General features: G+C 41.7%; 1 protein-coding gene across 1 annotated transcript in view; it reads right to left on the bottom strand.

Annotated features, from left to right (window-relative positions):
* The window catches only part of col7a1 (collagen, type VII, alpha 1), a 76,474-nt gene that overhangs the window by 42,986 nt on the left and 14,914 nt on the right, over positions 1-18,574 (bottom strand). Inside the window, exons 13-51 of the mRNA XM_051948548.1 lie at positions 16,218-16,334; positions 15,240-15,386; positions 15,027-15,152; positions 14,781-14,927; positions 14,377-14,499; positions 12,098-12,364; positions 11,841-11,984; positions 11,620-11,751; positions 11,358-11,504; positions 10,078-10,203; positions 9,833-9,982; positions 9,608-9,744; positions 9,356-9,482; positions 9,087-9,230; positions 7,903-8,072; positions 7,610-7,651; positions 7,384-7,410; positions 7,251-7,295; positions 6,952-7,071; positions 6,808-6,879; positions 6,682-6,717; positions 6,536-6,589; positions 6,332-6,406; positions 5,932-6,045; positions 4,117-4,143; positions 3,972-4,025; positions 3,783-3,854; positions 3,640-3,699; positions 2,450-2,485; positions 2,322-2,366; positions 1,501-1,536; positions 1,375-1,419; positions 1,234-1,269; positions 1,057-1,092; positions 889-921; positions 729-800; positions 569-628; positions 346-381; positions 177-257 (exon numbers count right to left, since the gene is read on the bottom strand). Of these exons, the coding sequence (XP_051804508.1) occupies positions 177-257; positions 346-381; positions 569-628; positions 729-800; positions 889-921; positions 1,057-1,092; positions 1,234-1,269; positions 1,375-1,419; positions 1,501-1,536; positions 2,322-2,366; positions 2,450-2,485; positions 3,640-3,699; positions 3,783-3,854; positions 3,972-4,025; positions 4,117-4,143; positions 5,932-6,045; positions 6,332-6,406; positions 6,536-6,589; positions 6,682-6,717; positions 6,808-6,879; positions 6,952-7,071; positions 7,251-7,295; positions 7,384-7,410; positions 7,610-7,651; positions 7,903-8,072; positions 9,087-9,230; positions 9,356-9,482; positions 9,608-9,744; positions 9,833-9,982; positions 10,078-10,203; positions 11,358-11,504; positions 11,620-11,751; positions 11,841-11,984; positions 12,098-12,364; positions 14,377-14,499; positions 14,781-14,927; positions 15,027-15,152; positions 15,240-15,386; positions 16,218-16,334 (3,518 nt within the window). The remainder of the gene's footprint in view (positions 1-176; positions 258-345; positions 382-568; positions 629-728; positions 801-888; positions 922-1,056; positions 1,093-1,233; positions 1,270-1,374; positions 1,420-1,500; positions 1,537-2,321; positions 2,367-2,449; positions 2,486-3,639; positions 3,700-3,782; positions 3,855-3,971; positions 4,026-4,116; positions 4,144-5,931; positions 6,046-6,331; positions 6,407-6,535; positions 6,590-6,681; positions 6,718-6,807; positions 6,880-6,951; positions 7,072-7,250; positions 7,296-7,383; positions 7,411-7,609; positions 7,652-7,902; positions 8,073-9,086; positions 9,231-9,355; positions 9,483-9,607; positions 9,745-9,832; positions 9,983-10,077; positions 10,204-11,357; positions 11,505-11,619; positions 11,752-11,840; positions 11,985-12,097; positions 12,365-14,376; positions 14,500-14,780; positions 14,928-15,026; positions 15,153-15,239; positions 15,387-16,217; positions 16,335-18,574) is intronic.

The following is an 18,574-nucleotide window of genomic DNA, read 5'->3' as shown; positions in this document are numbered from 1 at the left end:
TCAATATGATTCAGCTGAAAGTCAAATGACAGTAAAATTGTACCATCAGATGCCAGCTCTACTCACAAGTGGATGTAAATATATATTTTTTAAAAACTCTTGATGAAAGTACTGAAAAGGCCACAATGATACAAAACTGTCACTACAAGCCAACAGATCTGATGAACCGCTCTGACCTCTTTTCCAGGAGAACCGGGTTTTCCTGGGATTCCTGGGCGTCCGTTCTCTCCCCTCTCTCCTGGTTCACCCAGATCTCCCTGACAAAACAGTTAACAAGACTAGCTTCACAGTCAAATAGACACAAACAAACAAAGGAAGCTAAAGAAGCCAGAGCAGGCCTCTCACCTTGGCACCCGGTCTTCCACTAATACCAGCAAGGCCCTGAGGGGAAGAGCACATGCATTATGCATTTTCAGTTTGACTGCCACCAACAGGTGGCAACAAGGGAATGTTTTGTGAATAATGGATGCCATTGTCAGGAATTTATCACAGCAGCTGTAAACATTGTGACTGCGCCATTTGCAGTTCTGATAAAAGAGCCGTTCCAGTCTCCTCAGCGTGAACTTACTCGCTCTCCTGGCTCTCCTTTCGGTCCGAGAACACCCGATCCCCCTGAACCTGAAGCCCCCTTGACAAAATGACAGAAGCATTTGGACACGTGCCAGATTCTGAGGGAACACACTCACAATACACAATTAACTACATATTTTCCAAAACACTCGGCTCACTTTCTCTCCTCTCTGTCCTGGTTCTCCCTTTTCTCCCCTCGTGCCCTCAGCACCAGGCAGGCCTCGCTCCCCCTGTGGCAAAACACCAAACAAAGGGAACCCATGAACTCCCAGTGAACTCCACTAAAATTGAAAGTTGTTTGAGAACACAATACCTCACCTGTTCTCCTTTCTTCCCTGGGAAACCTGGAGTCTGGATGATTTAAATAACACATAAAGATTTGTCATCATACGCAAACCCATCTGCCATCGACATTAAGTATATATCCAGAATCAAATTAGAAATAAATGAATATATGCCATGATGTCCTCATGACTGATTGCTCACGCTTCTGCCAGGTTCCCCTCGTGCGCCTTCATTTCCCTGGAAACAGATACGTTCACTTATTCTTTCATCTTTGCTTGGAAATTCATTACATTAGATTATGAAACGTTCAGCGATGGAATCACGTTCATATCGACCCGCTGTTTCATGTGTGATTGCTCTTAATTGAATCAGTGTCACCTTTTCTCCTGCAGGTCCACTGGGTCCCAGTAAACCCTGATGATATATGGAATCAATCATGAGACTCTTATGCAACAAATACATAACAAAAAAGGCACACGGATGTCATTGGCCAACACTCAACAACAGTGTGTCACTCACTCTTGGCCCTTGTATCCCTGGGAGGCCTGCTTTGCCTGGGTCCCCCTGAGAAGAAACACTCAGTCAGGAAATTGCCCCAAACCAAGGCGAAAACTAAATTAACCAAACCGGTACTGTTGTACTCACTCTCTCTCCAGTTTCACCAGCCGGTCCCCTGTCCCCCTACAAAACACAAATGTTCACATTTAGCAACTGCTTTTTAGGTTTAAAAAAAAGCATATTATTCTCCTTAAAACTACAGAACCTGTTATTGCCCCATGTAAATTTTAGCTTAAGTTATGGAAGAAAGGCTACTTCTTTGTTTTAACTTGATGTCAACAATGCCTGCATCGTATTGACTGTGAAACTGCTTTTAGATTGTGCAGATACTGTATCTATCTATACATAACGAACACCTACGCATTTGATTGACGCAGTCTGCTATTACCAGCTGTTAGAGCTTTCCAACTTGCATAAATAACTAATAACTACATGGGAAAACCAGAAAATGTGACGTGTTGTTCTGACACAAAAAGGAAGTCCTGGTTTTGGCAGCCATTGCCAGTTTTCAACTCAGTGCAACTATGACCATAATCTAACACAAAAATACACCTCCACTTCATCAAAAACAGAACGAAATTAAGAATAATGAGACCCGGGAACCAACGTTGAAGCTGCTGTTCAGCTCATGTGGAAACACGATCTTTGCAGCAAATTCATATTGGATCGAGTGTCTGCTCTGTCTCCTCCCTTTTCTATCCAACATTTTAAAATTATATGAACCTGATGAGATGCACACCTGGCTCAGAGAGGGAGGTAATAATAATTTTCTTTTTCTCTTCCGCCTAGTAAAATGAATGACTAAACCTGGTGCTGTCTGTGAATGTGGACCACAGTCATTGTTTCTTGGCATTCACGTGCACACACATCCACAGTCAGGTCTATACTTGACTGATCCTGTGACTCACCCTGTCTCCCTGTGATCCAGGCTCACCTGGCTGTCCTCTGTCACCCTGTCAGGACAGAAACAGTAAAAGTAGTCAGTCTTTTAATCACACCTTATACCAGAGGTTATATTTCTTACTCTTTAGCTTACCTTGCTGCCAATTTCTCCAGGAGGCCCACGAGGACCCTGAAAAACACGAGCAAAATGCTTCAACTCAAATCTTTATCAAAGTGGTTGTGGTTCTGCTAAATTGTGTTGATTTAATGTGTTTGTCTGGTAGCAGGGAACTTCAAAACGGACAAATGCGATTCAGTTTCTGGAAAGTGAAACTATGAACCACAATACAACTGACAGTCTCGATTGTGGGAAAAAAATATGCGGCCATTCCTAAGGCATACGTCTGCTCAACTCCTTAATTGTTGGGCACAGAAACATATGTTTTACTTTTCTTTGCTTAACATATATTCACCATCTGTGGGAGATGGTTTTGTGATATATACTCATTTTATTTAGTGAAAAAATATGATAATGTATGACCTTCAAAGTTATGAACCAGATTGTTACACTGTTAGACTATATAGCTGGTATGACAAAAGTTAAAATCTTGAACTCACTGTGTAACTGGAGCTAGAGATGGGTGACAAATTAAAAGAAAAACATGAATCCTTCACTACTAAAGTAAAGACAGGTCTGGAGGTTCTGTTATGCTGTCAGGGGCATGTGGTGAAGCATTTCTATCCTGATGAACGCGGTCAGCAGGACAATGCCTCCATCCATAGCGCATGAGGAGTCACTGAATGGTTTCATGAAAATGATGTGAATCATTTGCAATTACCAGATCTCAACCCCACTGAAGGACTTATGTTAGATTTTTGGCCGTCATGTTAGACAGAGCTCTCCACCTCCATCATTAAAACACCAAGTGATGGAATATAAAGGGTGGTGTTCCATCTCTCCAGTACAATTCAGAAACTTGGAGAATCAATGCCAAGGAGCACTGAAGCTGCAATCATGACTAATATGTTACTAAGATATTTTATGTGGTGTTTCATACATTTCGTCACCTGTATGCATATTTTAGAATCCTTTAAAACTGATGTTTTTTAGCCTGTAGGTGGCGCTACAATCTAATGATGAATTAAAATGAACATTTATCGATAGGCTCCAGCACCCCCGCGACCCTAGTGAGGATAAAGTGGTGTATACAGAATGGATGGATGGATGCTTGCCTCACTTGAAATTTTGCACAAATCATCCTCGTACTGTTTAAACTGTTCTAAATGCAGATCAGCATCTTTACCATCAGCCGTCCTTTAAAAGCTGCTTTAAGTCTGACCTACCCTGTCCCCAGGCTCTCCTTGTTTGCCTGCAGGTCCAGGCTGCCCGTCAGCCCCATCGCCCTGGAAAACAACCACAGGTCATTTCTTTAAATAAACTCCTCACATCGCCCATCCTGTCATAAACTGAATCCGTCTGCAGCTACCTTGTCTCCTTTTCTGCCCTCTGGTCCTGTTGGCCCTCTAGGACCCTGAGCCCCTGGAGGCCCTGCAGTACCCTGATATTTATTTTAAAAAAAAAAGAAATTAGTAAATGCAAAACATGCCCCATGTGCACACAGAGTTCACCTGCAAACTTAATGTCAGCACATTGCCAGCTGATTGGCAGCGCTTACTGGGGAGCCCTTGTCGCCCTTCACAGCCACCCCGCTGCCGACTCCTGGAGGTCCCTGTCAGCAAAGTGAGATAAGAGCTGAGAATCATTATGCTCCTTAGGATATTTCTGCAGTAAAAGGACAAGTCGGTGATGGTGTGACTCACCCTCTCTCCTGGGCTGCCCTTATCTCCCTGTAGAAAAAAAGAAGAAGAGACAGACAGATTGAGAAACAGAGAGAAAAGGCAAGGCGATTCTGAACATTGATTTTAGGGAAAAAAATTCTATGATATTCTGCCCAATAGATTGATATGCACCATGTGTATACCCATACTCGCAGGTTGTTGCATACACAAAGAACCCACCTCTCAGCTGTATCTCATTATTAAAGCAGTCTGACAAAAGAAATCCCAATGACAACATGGTACACAGAAGAAAATAAATTGACTGAAATAACAGAACTGATAAAATCCTTTCAAATTTACAAACCCATCATTATTGAGCTATTATGAGTTGATGCAATGCTAGTTTTGCTGGGAATGAGACTAAATACTGTGATAAATGGTCTGATTCACGTGAGTATCCAGAGAAACTGTCAAATATGCACAAGAAATGCCCTCAGTATCTGTCTCAGACATTAAAAATCAGTAGAGGTTTGTGGATGTACCGGGAAATACAGAAAGATTTAGGTTTTCACAAATTCGCAAGGAAAAAACATGAATAAAATCTGTGACTTCTATGTAAAAACATACACATCTAAAACTAAAAACACACATTAGAGATGACTCCACGTAATAAAAATTATCCCTAAATTTTCTGGCAAGCAGAGTTCATGATTCAGGCTTCACCGAAGAAAAATGTAGACGGCTCAATGCTACCACCATGTGTGTGAGTCTGACAATAACAGTTTCATCACTGAGCCACACGCCCAAGGACTCCATAAAGAATTCATTAGGATGCAGTGTAACCACGGCCCACTCATGTTAGCCATAATAAAGATATATTTTTATATCCTACCGCAGTCTAAAGCAGCAAAAATATTGTTTTTTTATATAAAAAGTGTAAAATGTGTCCTGTGCATAAAATGTCTTAACACAGTTTTAATACAATTCTTAATTTGTGACCTGACCTGGGAAAAGATGTGATCTCCTATGAGACAACGGAGTTCTCTAACCCCATGAATCCCAAGCAATTGCTGTTCTGCTCCTGTCACATTTTTACTCACCGTGGCTCCCCTTTTCACTGCAATAAGTCCTGCAACTCTAAAGAAACAGTCGAAACATTGCTAGATATTTGATAACTGAGACAGATACTTGGAGCATAATATAATAATAATGTCCATAATCATGAAAGGTTGAATTTCTTTTTAGAATTTATGCTACAAAAATGGCAAAAACCAGGAATCAACTTTTCCAAGTGCCCCGACAAGAATGGAGACTCTACATAATATAGATATTTACTATTTTCATTTTTCATTTGTTGCCATACCAGTCTGAAACTGTTCTGTAGTTAAACCCAGTTTAGTTGAAAAGTTTCAGAATTTTTGTGATCTGACTGTTGATCACAGCAGAGTTACTGAGAACCACACAATTTTTTGCTCTTTGCAGAATTTGGACAGAATAAGCATTTTAATTTTTCAAAGATTTTTAAAATGAGACATGGACAATAAAGCAATTTTAGTGAAATATGATTTTAAGCTTGGATTTGATTACAGAAACAGTATAGTACAGGTGAGTAGTTCAGTCTGTCCAAAAGTTAAGAATAAAATGCTGTGTTCCATTTAATAAATACTGCAATTTTGATTTAAAAAAAAAAAAAAAGATAACATGCATTTTAAGCTTTGGGACTCAGAGGAACAAAATAACAATCATCCTAGTGTAGATTTGAATAAACTGATTTTGAACTTACAAGCTCTGATATCAATATCTTTCATTGACAGATCTTGTGTTTTATGCAGCAGAGAAGAAGCAGTGGAGGCAAACCTTGATGGAAAGTCCTGGTGTTCCTGGTATTCCAGGACGACCATCCTGACCTGGTGTCCCTGGAACTCCTGGGGCTCCTTTAGCCCCGTCACTGCCCGGCCGGCCTGGAGTTCCCTTAATACACAACACAAACTGGTCAGTACAGAAAAAAGCAAAGCTGCAGATTCTTTATTAAGTACATCCAAAACATTGTGGACAACTACACCAGACCATGTCTATTGTACATGTGTACATTAGGGCCACTGTGGGATTTAGAATTATCGTGACCATTTAAAAGTAGTTAAAGAAGGCTGTGAAAGTCATGTTCTTATCCTCTGATTGTATGTATCTTGACAATGTGGCCATTTCATTGTTGTTTAAGTATTAACAGTCTGGACTTGCTTTCTACTTTCTTTCTTACCGGTATTCCTGGGATGCCTGGTTCTCCTTTCCGCCCTGGAAAACCACCTCCAGGTACAGATGGGCCAGGTTCACCCTACAACATCAGCAGAGTACAGTAAACAAACACGTCATGTTTCCGTGTCTCTTTCAAAGTGGCACAAACACATTTCTACACACACAGTTGTGGGTTTGAAAAAAAAAAAAAAAAAGAGTTTCAACTCACCCTTTCACCTTTATCACCCTTCGACCCTTGAGGGCCCGTTCCTCCTGGTTCACCCTAGAACAGAAAAAAAAAAGCCTTTAGAAGCACCGTCCTTCATATTCAGACTGTCGCAAAGCAAATCTGCAAGTCAGGAGGAAGTTACTCACCGGGTTTCCTCTGATACCAGGTAGGCCCTGTGATCCCTGTGGGGCAAATACAAGTGTTCTATAACTTCAATGCTTTAACAACAACAAAATTAAACTGGGTCTGTAGATTCTAGTCTCTGTACTTACTGGGACACCTGCATTTCCGGGAGCACCTGGTCGTCCTGGCAACCCTGGATTTCCATCAATACCAGGAAAACCCTAAAAAAAAATGCCAGTTACTCTGAGTTTGTCTCGTTTGTGTTATGTTGGTATGACCTTCGCTCTACTTACTCTCTCCCCCTTTTCTCCTTTCACCCCCAGTGAAGGGCCAGTAGGGATGGACTGGCCTGGTGGACCTGGGCGTCCTTCAGGGCCTCTGGGGCCGTCCCTCCCAGGAATACCATCTCGACCCTACATCACATATGCATAAACAGACACAGTATAGTATAAATATTGGTTTGAAAAAACTGTGCATTCTATTTTTTATGTGGTTCAACTTTAATGCACAGACTCTTGAAGCTGGAGTAACATCCAGTAATTGCTATAGTGCCACACAGAGAGGTCAAGTTCTGTATTTATGAATGACTCACAGGCTCTCCCTTGCGTCCATCTATCCCATCTCTGCCTCTCTCGCCCTGTGGAGTGAAAAAATGAAACCTTATCAACTGAAACTACAAATCACAAGAAGAGTAGTGAAAATATTGTGCAGCTGCAGCACTGTACCCTTTCTCCGCGTTCTCCCTTTTCACCCTAAAAGAAATGGGAAAGATTAAACATATGTAGAAATTACAGTAAGAAGAAAGGCAGGGGGAGAGGAATAAAACACCTGTTTCTAGCAGTGATACAATTTTATTCGTCAGGGTTGGAGATGAGTCTGCCCGATAAACTGAACCTGTGATGACAGTTTATAAACGTCTGTGATACAACATGACAATGTAGAATTACTTACCCGAGGGCACTGAATGGTGCACTGGTCCGGACCTGGAGCTACCTGAACAACACGGTGATAGAAGCACACCTTGCTGAGATCAAAGATGTTTTTCATCTTATATCACTTGAGTAATTCAATTCCATCATAAATACCACCAAAAACTGAACTGACAGTCACAGCATTGCATTAGCACAATAATGGAAAAATGTGTTGTTGTTCTCTGTCAGCTGTGTTCAGATCACACCAAGCTTAGCTCGAATTTGAAAAACAAGAGTGTGAAGCAAACATTGTTTTTCCAGATTTCTTCTCACCTCCGGTATTCTGGCAATACCACAGAGCAAGTCTGCCAGCTCTGAATGCAGTGTGTTGAGCTGAGCAGCATCGCGGGTGTACAGGATGTTCTGGGTGCTGCCGTCCGTCACCGCCCGACGCAGCTCCTCACTGTCTGCCTGGTCTACACCCACTGCTAGCACCGTCACACCTGGCAAACACATATTGGTTTAATCGAGCAGACAGAGTATTGGGATTTGTGTGTATCGTGTACACAGGGCTGTGCTGTACAAAGGTCATATTAGATGTTTCGGTTCTTATCGATCATACTGCATAATCAATGCATCCTGCAGCATGAAACGACCCCAAACATACAGCCAGAATCATAGTAAACTATAATCATATGATGCACAATAATGCCCTAACAGACAGAAGACTGAATTGAAATCCACAATGTAACAAATGATTTAACTGTATGTGACAACTGTCTGATGTGAAGAAAAGTACAGTTAGATTTGTTAGATCCTGACCGATCCTGTCTTAACGTTGGAGATAAATTTAACTTATAAGTAAATAATGGCATTATGTGTGTAAATATGTGCACCTCTCTTGCTTTGGATCCTGCTGCTGCAGTTTGTTGCTGCAGGTAGTCAATAAACTCACAGAAAAATTCCTACAAACAGCTGAAAGCAACAAACTGAACTTTAGCTCCTGTTAACATTTTGTCAAAACCTGGATTACATCCATTATTAGCAATTTTAAGCTTTTAGGCTCTGTTTTTATCTTGATAGATTTAAACTATGGACAATTCAGCTTATAACAAAAGAAAGTTCAAAAGGTCGTTTGCATTTTCTGTGATGGCTTTGTACCAATATTGGTGCTGAAATGTGACAAAAGCCTTCCTTGCATGGCTTAACATAACTCAAAGTATCTTGTAATCTTGCGTGTGCCTCTCTGTCAATGAAATCGCATGAAGTTTAGAAAGAGAAATCTCAATGTTACTAGGTCTGACCTAGTTAGTTTGCCGTCTCAACTATCAGGGACAATTGACCAGGGTGCGCATTTAGACACAAAACCAACAGGTTCAGCTGCCGTCATTAATGGAAAGGAGCTCATGTCGTCCCAATTCGGCCAACTATACTGATCTGGTAGGGTCTGCTAGTTACATCCATCCACATTCATGTAACCCACAGTGTCAGTCAGAGTGTTTGCTGGTCTGCTTCACCTGTAGCTCTGAGGTTGTTGGCTGCCAGGGTGAGGTTATCAGCAGATCTTCTGTCAGCAATGATAACAACAGCACCAGGTACTGTTGGTCTCTGTCCGGCTGAGGGGGTCAGGAGGTACTGTCTGGTGAAAGTCACGGCCTCACCTGCAGAGGGAGACGAACAGGACCACAGCTGTCACAACGCAACACCAAGCAGCTACAGAGATGATGCTCAGTCAGAGCAGAAAAAGAGTCAGAGAAGACAGAGGAAAAAATACTAAAATACTGACCAATGTTATTGCCTGGACTTTCATCAAAGGGTGTGGCCTGGATCTCTTGGAGCAGTGTGTCAGATCTACTGTGGCGATTGAGCAGGAACCATATTTTGGGTCTAAATCCATATACTACAACCCCCACCTGAAACAGGTAAAAATATTCAAAATGTTAGCAGTAGACAGCTAAAAAAGTGACCATGAGAGCAGGTTTTTAGAGCTCCTTGTACCTTTCCAAATTCTGTTTAGGATTTATTTGTGAAAAGGCACCTGTGAGTCACGGGGTCCAATATTGGTAAGTGACCCTGCTGCACTGGTCACGAGTTCCCGCAGAGCTCTTGCAAGGTTGATCCGATCAGTCGATGCCGGCACCAGGAACACCACATCCAGTCGACCGCCCACACACACTGCAGATAGGGAAGTTTGTAACTGTGAGTAAGATAAAGTGTTTAAAGGTAATGTGAGAAGAGAATATAGGACGTGTTAATGTGTTACCAGTGCGTTCATCCACAAAGCTCTCTCTTCCCAGCCCACTAGCAAAGGAGGGCTGCACGGTGAATCTGTATTGACGGCCCAGACGTAGTCCAGAGACCTGGTAGAAGCTGGATGAGGAAGGCAGCGTAACGGACAGTCCTGGACCAGAATCTGAGAAATGAGGACAGTTCAAATGATATGCTCACTTCAACAGAGCAGGCATATAAGAGTTAAACAATAAAAACACCTGTGACAGCATGTCTCACCTGTCTCATCTTTCCAGCGAACAAGATATCCTGTGGCACCGGGTAGAGGAGTCCAGCCGAGCCGCACAGAATTCTGGGTAATCTCTGCCACTCGCAAATTTGTTGTAGGTTGCGGAGTTTCACCAGCTGTGTACATGGAAATATCCAATGTCTTCGTCAAAATATAAGATTTGGTATATGGTGCAGTACTAAAATATGGCAAACAACAACGACAGTGTTCCCATGATCACTTACACAACAGGTTTAACCCTCTGAACCCCAAGCGTTTTCTAGGCATGTTTAGTTCCTGTCAAGTTTTTACTCACTGTGGCCTCATTTTAGGTGCAACATAAAGTCCTGCACATCTATGGAAAGAGCACAACCATAGCTAGAAGCAGACCGAGCTCAAACATGTCCTCTGTGGAGTGTGAAACTAATATAATGAAATAAGTCAGAAAAAATAAAAAGAAGTTCAATTTCATTGAATATATATATATTTTGAAAATGAAAAAAACTTTAATCAACATGTACAGCAGTTTTCCTAAGTGTCCAAAGGTGTTACCAATACTCAGGGGAAATGGTGACTTTGCATATTGTAGATACATTGTAGATACATTATTACCTATACTTTGATTTTGTTTCCATGCTTTTCTCCAGTCTGCTCTGTGTAAACACATCCTGCAGTTCTGCTGAAAAGTCTAAGAATTTTGTCATGACTGCTGGCTGCAGCTGAGTCCCTAATGACTTCATATTTGCTTTTTACACTGTGTGGTGAGAGCAAATGGTTTATTTCATGCTTATTCTAAAATGAGACATGTAGAAAAATGTGATTTAAAAAAAAAAAATCACGGTTTTAAGCTTAGATTTGGTTAATTTTCCCAACAAAACACCACGTCACACATGAAAAGTTCAAAGACCAAGGGAAACTTTAAAAGATGATAGTTTCTGTTTTCCATTTGTCTGGGTCCAATAAATGCTGCAATTCATGTGATTTTTAAAAAAGAAAACATACCTTTCAGACCTGCCAGTGGGTTTGAAGTTCAGAGGGTTAAAGGATTCTCAGTGACTTTCATGGTTTTGTTGAGTGACAGCATATTGGGATGTTTCAGGGTAAAACTTGACATTAGCTGTTACTCAGGCCAACAATGCTAATATGTAGCATTTGATCACTCCCTTTTAAGAAGACTTTTACGGATTTTCAGTAATTTTTTTATTTTCTCCAGCCTACACAATTTCAAAGATTTTAACAAAACTGTTGGGAACCTTGAAATAACGTCTGAATGCAGGCAAACAGGACTCACGTGTGGTGACTCTGACAGACACTGGAGTTCCTTCTCGATTTTGAACCAGAGCCATGACCTGCACCTCATACTGCGCTCCGGGGTCCAGCCGGTCTAAATCCACCGCGGTCACGTCTCCACCCACCAGCTGACTCCTCTCTTGACCACCTACAGCAGAACAACAGGCACAATAGTAGGAAGGGAAGGACACACTGGCACACAGATCTATGCAACTATGTGAGAGAATTCTGCTAAGAAAGAATGACAAACCAGCAAAACCCACCATCAGTTCTCCTCCATGACACTCGATAAGATGTCGCCCCTTGCACACCGACCCAAGTGACTCGGACAACCTCCCCACGGGTCTCCTGGACTTGCAGTGACGTTACCGTTCCAACCACAGACTGATCTGACTCTGACAGTCAGGACAGGAAAACATCAGGCATTACCCAACTACAGCTGTATTCTGTGCAATTTGTTCAAGGTTTTCTCTTTTCTCTATACCTGTTCTGATATTTAGAGTAGATGGACTTCCTTCTCGAGACCCAGTCAGTGCAGAAACCTGCACGCTGTAGGCCGAATTCGACTGTAATCCATCAATGGTGTATGAAGAGACGTCAGCACCCACGTTACGAGTTGTTACAACCCCTGCACCCAGCAGAACAGTGATAAAACACTAAGCTTTCACCCCGCTATTCATTCTATTACCCTCTTAATATAATGCATGTTTGAATGTATATTAAGTGCAAATCATTCCTCACCATCATCACGACGCCAAGTGATCTTATAACCAGTTGCCCTCGCGGTAGGTGACCATACAATGCGTATCCTCTGAGATGTGATGTCAACGATGCGCAGTCCAGACAGTCCTCCGCTGTGGGGATTAGTCCGAGCAGACAGCGTGGCCACCTCTCCAACGCGCTGCCCTACAACAGCTGCTACACCAATTACCAGCCCCTCATCTGGCTGCAGGCTGTCGATAGTGAAAGTCGTGGCCTCTGCTCCCAGCACACGGGACTGTTCTGCACCTGCAAGAAAGTGCAGAAGGTTAGAAAACAAAACAGACAAAAACAAGAAAAATAGAGAATAAAAAAATAGAAGGTATGAACTCTGAAAGATCTACTGCTGTTTAAGTGGAGACACTGCGGCAATAGACTTTTTTTTCTTTTTTTTTATTGAATGGTCAATTTTCTGATTTTAGGATTTTTGATTGCATTTTTTAAAGAGTAATGAAAGAAAACATCAAAAATACACATTTGAGTCTTTATTTTCCCACACTTTCTCTATTCGCATCTGCAGATATCAGTTACAATACATATCTTTAAAGGGCTGTTTTCTCAGAATGAGTTTTTTTTCCATATTAACATTCACCAAACTCTCTAGTTTTAGTCCTCTCTATACTGTTAAGGTTATATCAGAATATATCATATATCATTTATTGCCTGATTTATAAAATGTTACCCTCTTCAACACATTGTTAAAATAGATTTGTTTTGGCTGTCGACAGTATTTTGCTGTTTATGAAGTGATAACAAAAGACCTCAGTAAAAAAATTTGACACTAATGTGTCAACAAAATAAAACAAGAATTTTGAACATAGCTTTAGCCAATTTGTATTTGCATATTTACCTCCGCCAGGAGGTTATGTAATCACCGGAGTTTGTTTGTCTGTCCGTCTGTGTGTCCGTGTGTCTGTTTGTCTGTTAACAGCATAACTCAAAAAGTCATAGACGGATTTTCACCAAATTTTTACAGGATGTCCGGAAGAGCAAGAGTAAGAATCGACATCCTGTAAAAATTTGGTGAAAATCCGTCCATGACTTTTTGAGTTATGCTGTTAACAGACAAACAGACACACGGACACACACACACACACAGACGGACAGACAAACGGCATGGTGGAGGTATGCGCTCTCCGAGTGCCTTTCTAGTTAAACATGCAATGCGTAACACCAAAAATTTTTAGTTTTTTTAAATCGGCTAAGGACATCTCTTCATCTCTTCTGTTGAGCAAATACATCGCGAGGTGCATTTCCTTTAAAACGACCGATTCGTGGATCATATACCGACTTCAAGACATGTTCTGGACAAAATAGTTTACTGGCTTGTGTCATCTGGATGTCCAAGGTTAGATTATGGCCGTTTTTTGTGGAATATTTTCATCTGTGTGTAATAATGAACCCGGAAATGTGAGTCGCGCTGTGTACGTTGAAGCCGTGTACAGAGAACGGATGGATGAATATTTGTTGTTTGTCGGACAAATGTGTTTATATTATCCGCTGTGGTAATCACATCTGAAAGTGGTTTATACCGGCGGATTCATGAGAATCTAAGCTTTCCATCGGCGTATAATGTTTATATAATCACGTTTGCAGCCTTCGGACATTCTTTAAATTCCTATGCAAATTAGTAAGTGTACCGCCGGCGGTACCTGAAATTTAACGGGTTAAAAATGCTCGAGTTTGCAGCGCAAACTCCCAGCGCAAACTATATACTCCCAGTCCCGCTTGACTTCTCGCTCAGCTTTTGCCTCCAGCATAAGCCCCGGCCACAAAAAACGTCACAATGTTTGTAAACAAATAAAGGGTCTATTGTCCCCATCAGACGCCATGGTCTCTCCGACGGGCAGCTTCACTCTTCAGCCCAATGACACGGTGAAGTATAACGCTGTGCGGACGCGTTCATATGATTGGCTGAACAGTACACCCACCCCCACGTGGGGTGAGTTTTTGTGATTGGCTGAAAGGAGGGAGACATCTGATTGGCTACAGAAACTTCCGTGTTGAAAAAAATGCATTTGTGGATCGAGCTGACGGCAGAGCAGTCTCAAAAAAGATTCACACACAAAAGCAGTTTGTGAATGCAGAAATACATTTGTGAACTTTCTTAATTTATTTGTGGATTGCAGTTTAGATTTGTGAACCCCAGTTCACATGTGTGAATTCTTCTGTGTGCATTTGTGAATTATGAGACTGTTCTAACTCCATAGTACAGCAGTCAAAATAACACATTTTCAAATATTTTACAATATAACACTTACTGTTGCCTTGTCTCCAAGTCACCCTGTATCCCGTTGCCCCGCTGACACCAGTCCAGGCAATTCGCAACCTTCGACTGTTTGCATTTGTAACTCTGAGATTGGTCACTCTCCCAGCACCTTGTTCTGCAATAAAGAAAGCTTACAGACTACAATTTCATAAAAAATAAATATTTCTAATCCAAGAAGAGCATGACAGAGTCTGAGTATTCCAATAGGGCACAAACAGGAAAAGAAGAAAGACTGTGCTCCAGGACTTTCTAGCCGTTTCTAGATGTTTATAATGCCTGTGTTTGGTCATGTTGCCTTAATTAAAATACCCAGAGAAAACACAAATGGACATAGAGTTGAACAGTTGAGTCGCCTTTAACTTGCTGCCAATTGTTGCATGTCCCTGCTCAACTCACCTGGTTTGATGTAGACAGTAACTGGGTCTCCTTCATTTTCTCCCACCAGCGCTGTCACACTGACGCCATACGACACTCCAACGATGAGGTCTCTGAGGTCAAGGGTCGTCTGGTTTCCAGGGATAACTTGGATTTCCTCTGTTCCCACTTACATCACATGAAGTATGCAGATCCACGGTCAGGTTTTCATTCATATTTGGGCAACAGAAATTAAAACAAGCAGCATAATGAATACAATCCGTATACCTTCTGCACTTAGGATAATGATTCGGTACTGTGTGGCCCCGGCTACACCCGTCCAGCCGAGTCTGACAGTGCTGCCCAGAGACTCCACCACTCGCAGGTTGGACACCCTTCCCACCGGCTGTTCCTCTGCAACATCAGAGAAAAATCTGATGTAAGCACAAGTAAGAAAATCCTACATCAGCACATTTATGAAGTTCAGAGCCCCTGACAGACCTCTGGATGTGGTGGAGACAGGAGTGGCCTCCTCACGGCCTTCGTACAGGGTGTACAGTCTGATGACATATTCTGTGTTGGGTTGAAGGCCTGTCAGCTCATGGCTGGTGGTGCTTCTAGGGAAGGACAGGCTCTGGACACGACCTCCTGGAGAATACAATAATGCTCCAAGATCAGTGGGTTTATATCACCTGTATATATCTGCTGTTTCTTCTATTTTTAAAGTGGAGTTGGGATATTAACAATCTGAATTCTGTCACACCAATTCAGTCATCATGATGTACCTTGTTTTTTTTTGGCATGATATTGTTAATAGACAATATTACATATAAAAATTTGTGTTATAACAATGACTTTGTCCATATTTCCCTGCCCGCTTTAAAAGATGCAGTATATTTTAGCCTCACTGTCAGGTTTGATAACAGAAATAATGATTGAATTTTTAGTTTGCCAACAGTCCTTGAACCAATTACCAGTGTCATGCCACCAGGAAAACTAGAGAACTAACAAAATCTAAGCTTGAAATTGTGATATATCATCAAAATCACTTTATTCTACATGTCTCATTTAAAGATTTGCCAAAAATAAACCATTTTCTATAGCCAGTTCGGCAAAAAAGACAACATTCTGTCTGGTAGGAGGCAAATATAGAAACAAATTAAAAACAAAAGTCGTAAAATATCCATAGATTGTGGAGCCATGTTTTAACTAGTATTGTTAACACCTGTGGGCAGTTTGCAAAATATGTACACATTGATTTCATTTTTATGAAGTAAATAATAAAATTAAACTTATATTGCATTCTTGTTTGTGATGATTAATGATATTATAACTTTGCAATCCTGCACAAAAGACATTTCTGAGTAACTTCCAGCCTAACCGTTTCCACAAAGGTGGACAGAGAGTTTAAACAAAACTATTTGTGTTTATGAGGATGAGAATGACTGTTTGAGCATCCATGTGGCATGCACAGCTGACCTTCCCCCTCCCTCCACTCCAGACGATACCCTTGAGAGGACTGGATGTATCTCCAGGTGAGGCGGATAGATGAGGGCCCGGTGGTAGCTGCTCTGAGGACCTGCTGCTCCTGACGCTCTGAAGGAAAAACACATATAATAATATTTACATGATATGTCAGGAGTAAAGCTTCCATCAAGCATAACGTTGAAAGCTAGGTTTACATTTTTCAAATTTCTCTCACAGCAACACTGAAATGCCTGTATGGACACTGAATGGTTTGTTGCTCTGTCCTAAAATTACTTCAGAGTTAGCGACTGAAGACCATATCGGCTTTTAAGGTGCATTTACAGTGTTTTCTGCCGTACATTTTCCTATGAAGTTTGAATTGTATGTAAGAAATCACAACCTCAGAACCTCAAAATGTCACATCTTAACACATCTAACTTAGTTCAGCGAGTCTTAGACAGATTCAGACAAAATCTTTGAGATGTGTAGAGAAATATAACAACATTAAGTGGCAAAGTGTGTCAGTTTTTCTGTTGAGCAAAGTGGTGTTCTGATTGATTCCAATGCAACAGTGATCATGAATGTACAGGACACTGAAACCCTTCTGAACTCAACCTGCAGGAATCTATCAACACTGCAGACATAATACCGTACCTGTGACATACCTGTCAAGAATCAGCATTTGAAAATAGGGACAATTTTCCTATGTCTCACTCCATGTTGTGCAAGGACCAGGTCAACTAGTTCTGGAGCTGTCCTAACCTTCAAGGAGGTTTAAAGTTCTGCCAAGGGGTCCTCCTACCTGAAGTGTGAACCATTTGCCATATAGTCACCTGACAACCCAGTGCTCCCTCTATTATCATCCTTCATTTAAAACATTTTATTCCATGTGTTGGTCTAACAATCAGTAGATCTATATTGTCAACCCACTGTTTTGCATCTTACATTAGTACCCAGCTGTAACTAAACCTTGACTGAGGCAGCACACTTTCCTTATCTTGCTTCAAAATTATGTCCAACTATGAGGAGTGCAGTAAAACCCATATACTGTCCGTTTCCCAAGGAGGTTGCTGCTGGAAGTCTTTGAGTCTCATTTTATACACATGAATGCATATTCACCCACAATATGGTTTCTTTTCTGAGCTGAAGTTTACAAACACCTTCGCACATAGCCATTTATAAAACACAATAATTAGCTGCAATTCACTCATTTTCGTCAGGCATTAAGTCACAGAATACAGAGCCAAAAATGGCTTCAAGCACACAAGACATAGCCTAGCCGCGCTAGACAACCCACGGCAACGAATTTAATTCTCTGCCAGGGTGGGTCTAGTTACCCTCCATAAGGCTCGAGGCTGGATTCTCCTAAAACTGGCTGGACCAATCACCATGAAGTGTAGAGTCAGAAGGCGGGCGTAACGAAGTGACGACAGAGGCGTGACGATTCTGACAGAAACAACCGGCGCACAATAAACAGTTATCTTTCGACTCTGCTTTGGCCACAGCCCTTAAATATTTGAAGCTAAAATTCAACTTGAAAGATAAACAAAGGACAGCACTTAAGTGTTTCATTGAGAAGAAAGACGTATTTGGACTTATGCCGACGGGATATGGCAAATCCTTGATATACCAGTTGGCTCCACGGCTCCGCTGGTTGGGAAGCTAATGGGACTTAGCCACAATCCGCCGGTGCTCTCGGCACTGTTGCCAACTCCTCAGTAAGGAAAGTCGCTGTTGGCTGTCCTAAAAGTCGCTAGAAGTCGCTAAATGACGTCATCGCCTAATTTGCATATTTCCCCGTTTGCATGTAATTGTAATCAACGTTGTAGGAGAGAGGAATAACGTTGTGGAAGAGACCAAAAAGTGAATATAAAACAATCAAAATATGTTACTGTACTAGAGGCTAAATGCTGTGGTTTATTTTAGCATGACAGTGAAGAAACATTTTCGTTTATATGGCTCTGTAAGTCTGGATGGGATCTGTAGGGACTGCGCATGCGCGATTCATCTATCGTCTGGCCACGGAGTGATGTGGGTCTCCCCCTCCCCTCACTGAGACTGCTGCGGGGTTACTGGACTGACAGCCTGTGCTCTGGGAGGGGGAGAAGCTCACAGCAGCACCTGCTGCTAGTTGAGGACAGTAACTGCAGAATGAGCCGAGCTTTCCTATTAGAGTCTCCAAAATGGCAGAAAAAGTCGCTAGATTTGTCGCTAGTCGCTTTTGACAAAAAAAAAAAAAAAAGTCGCTAGGAGCTTTGAAAAGTCGCTAGATTTAGCGAGAAAGTCGCTAAGTTGGCAACACTGGCTCTCGGAACTACGTCAGCCTATTCGTTGCGTTGATTGGTTGTATACCTATCCAATTGCTGCAG

The sequence above is a fragment of the Acanthochromis polyacanthus genome, chromosome 5 (assembly GCF_021347895.1).
Source record: "Acanthochromis polyacanthus isolate Apoly-LR-REF ecotype Palm Island chromosome 5, KAUST_Apoly_ChrSc, whole genome shotgun sequence".
Lineage (NCBI taxonomy): Eukaryota > Metazoa > Chordata > Actinopteri > Pomacentridae > Acanthochromis > Acanthochromis polyacanthus.
The sequence above is the reverse complement of the archived record's forward strand: the minus strand, read 5'-3'. Positions and strand labels throughout refer to the sequence as shown.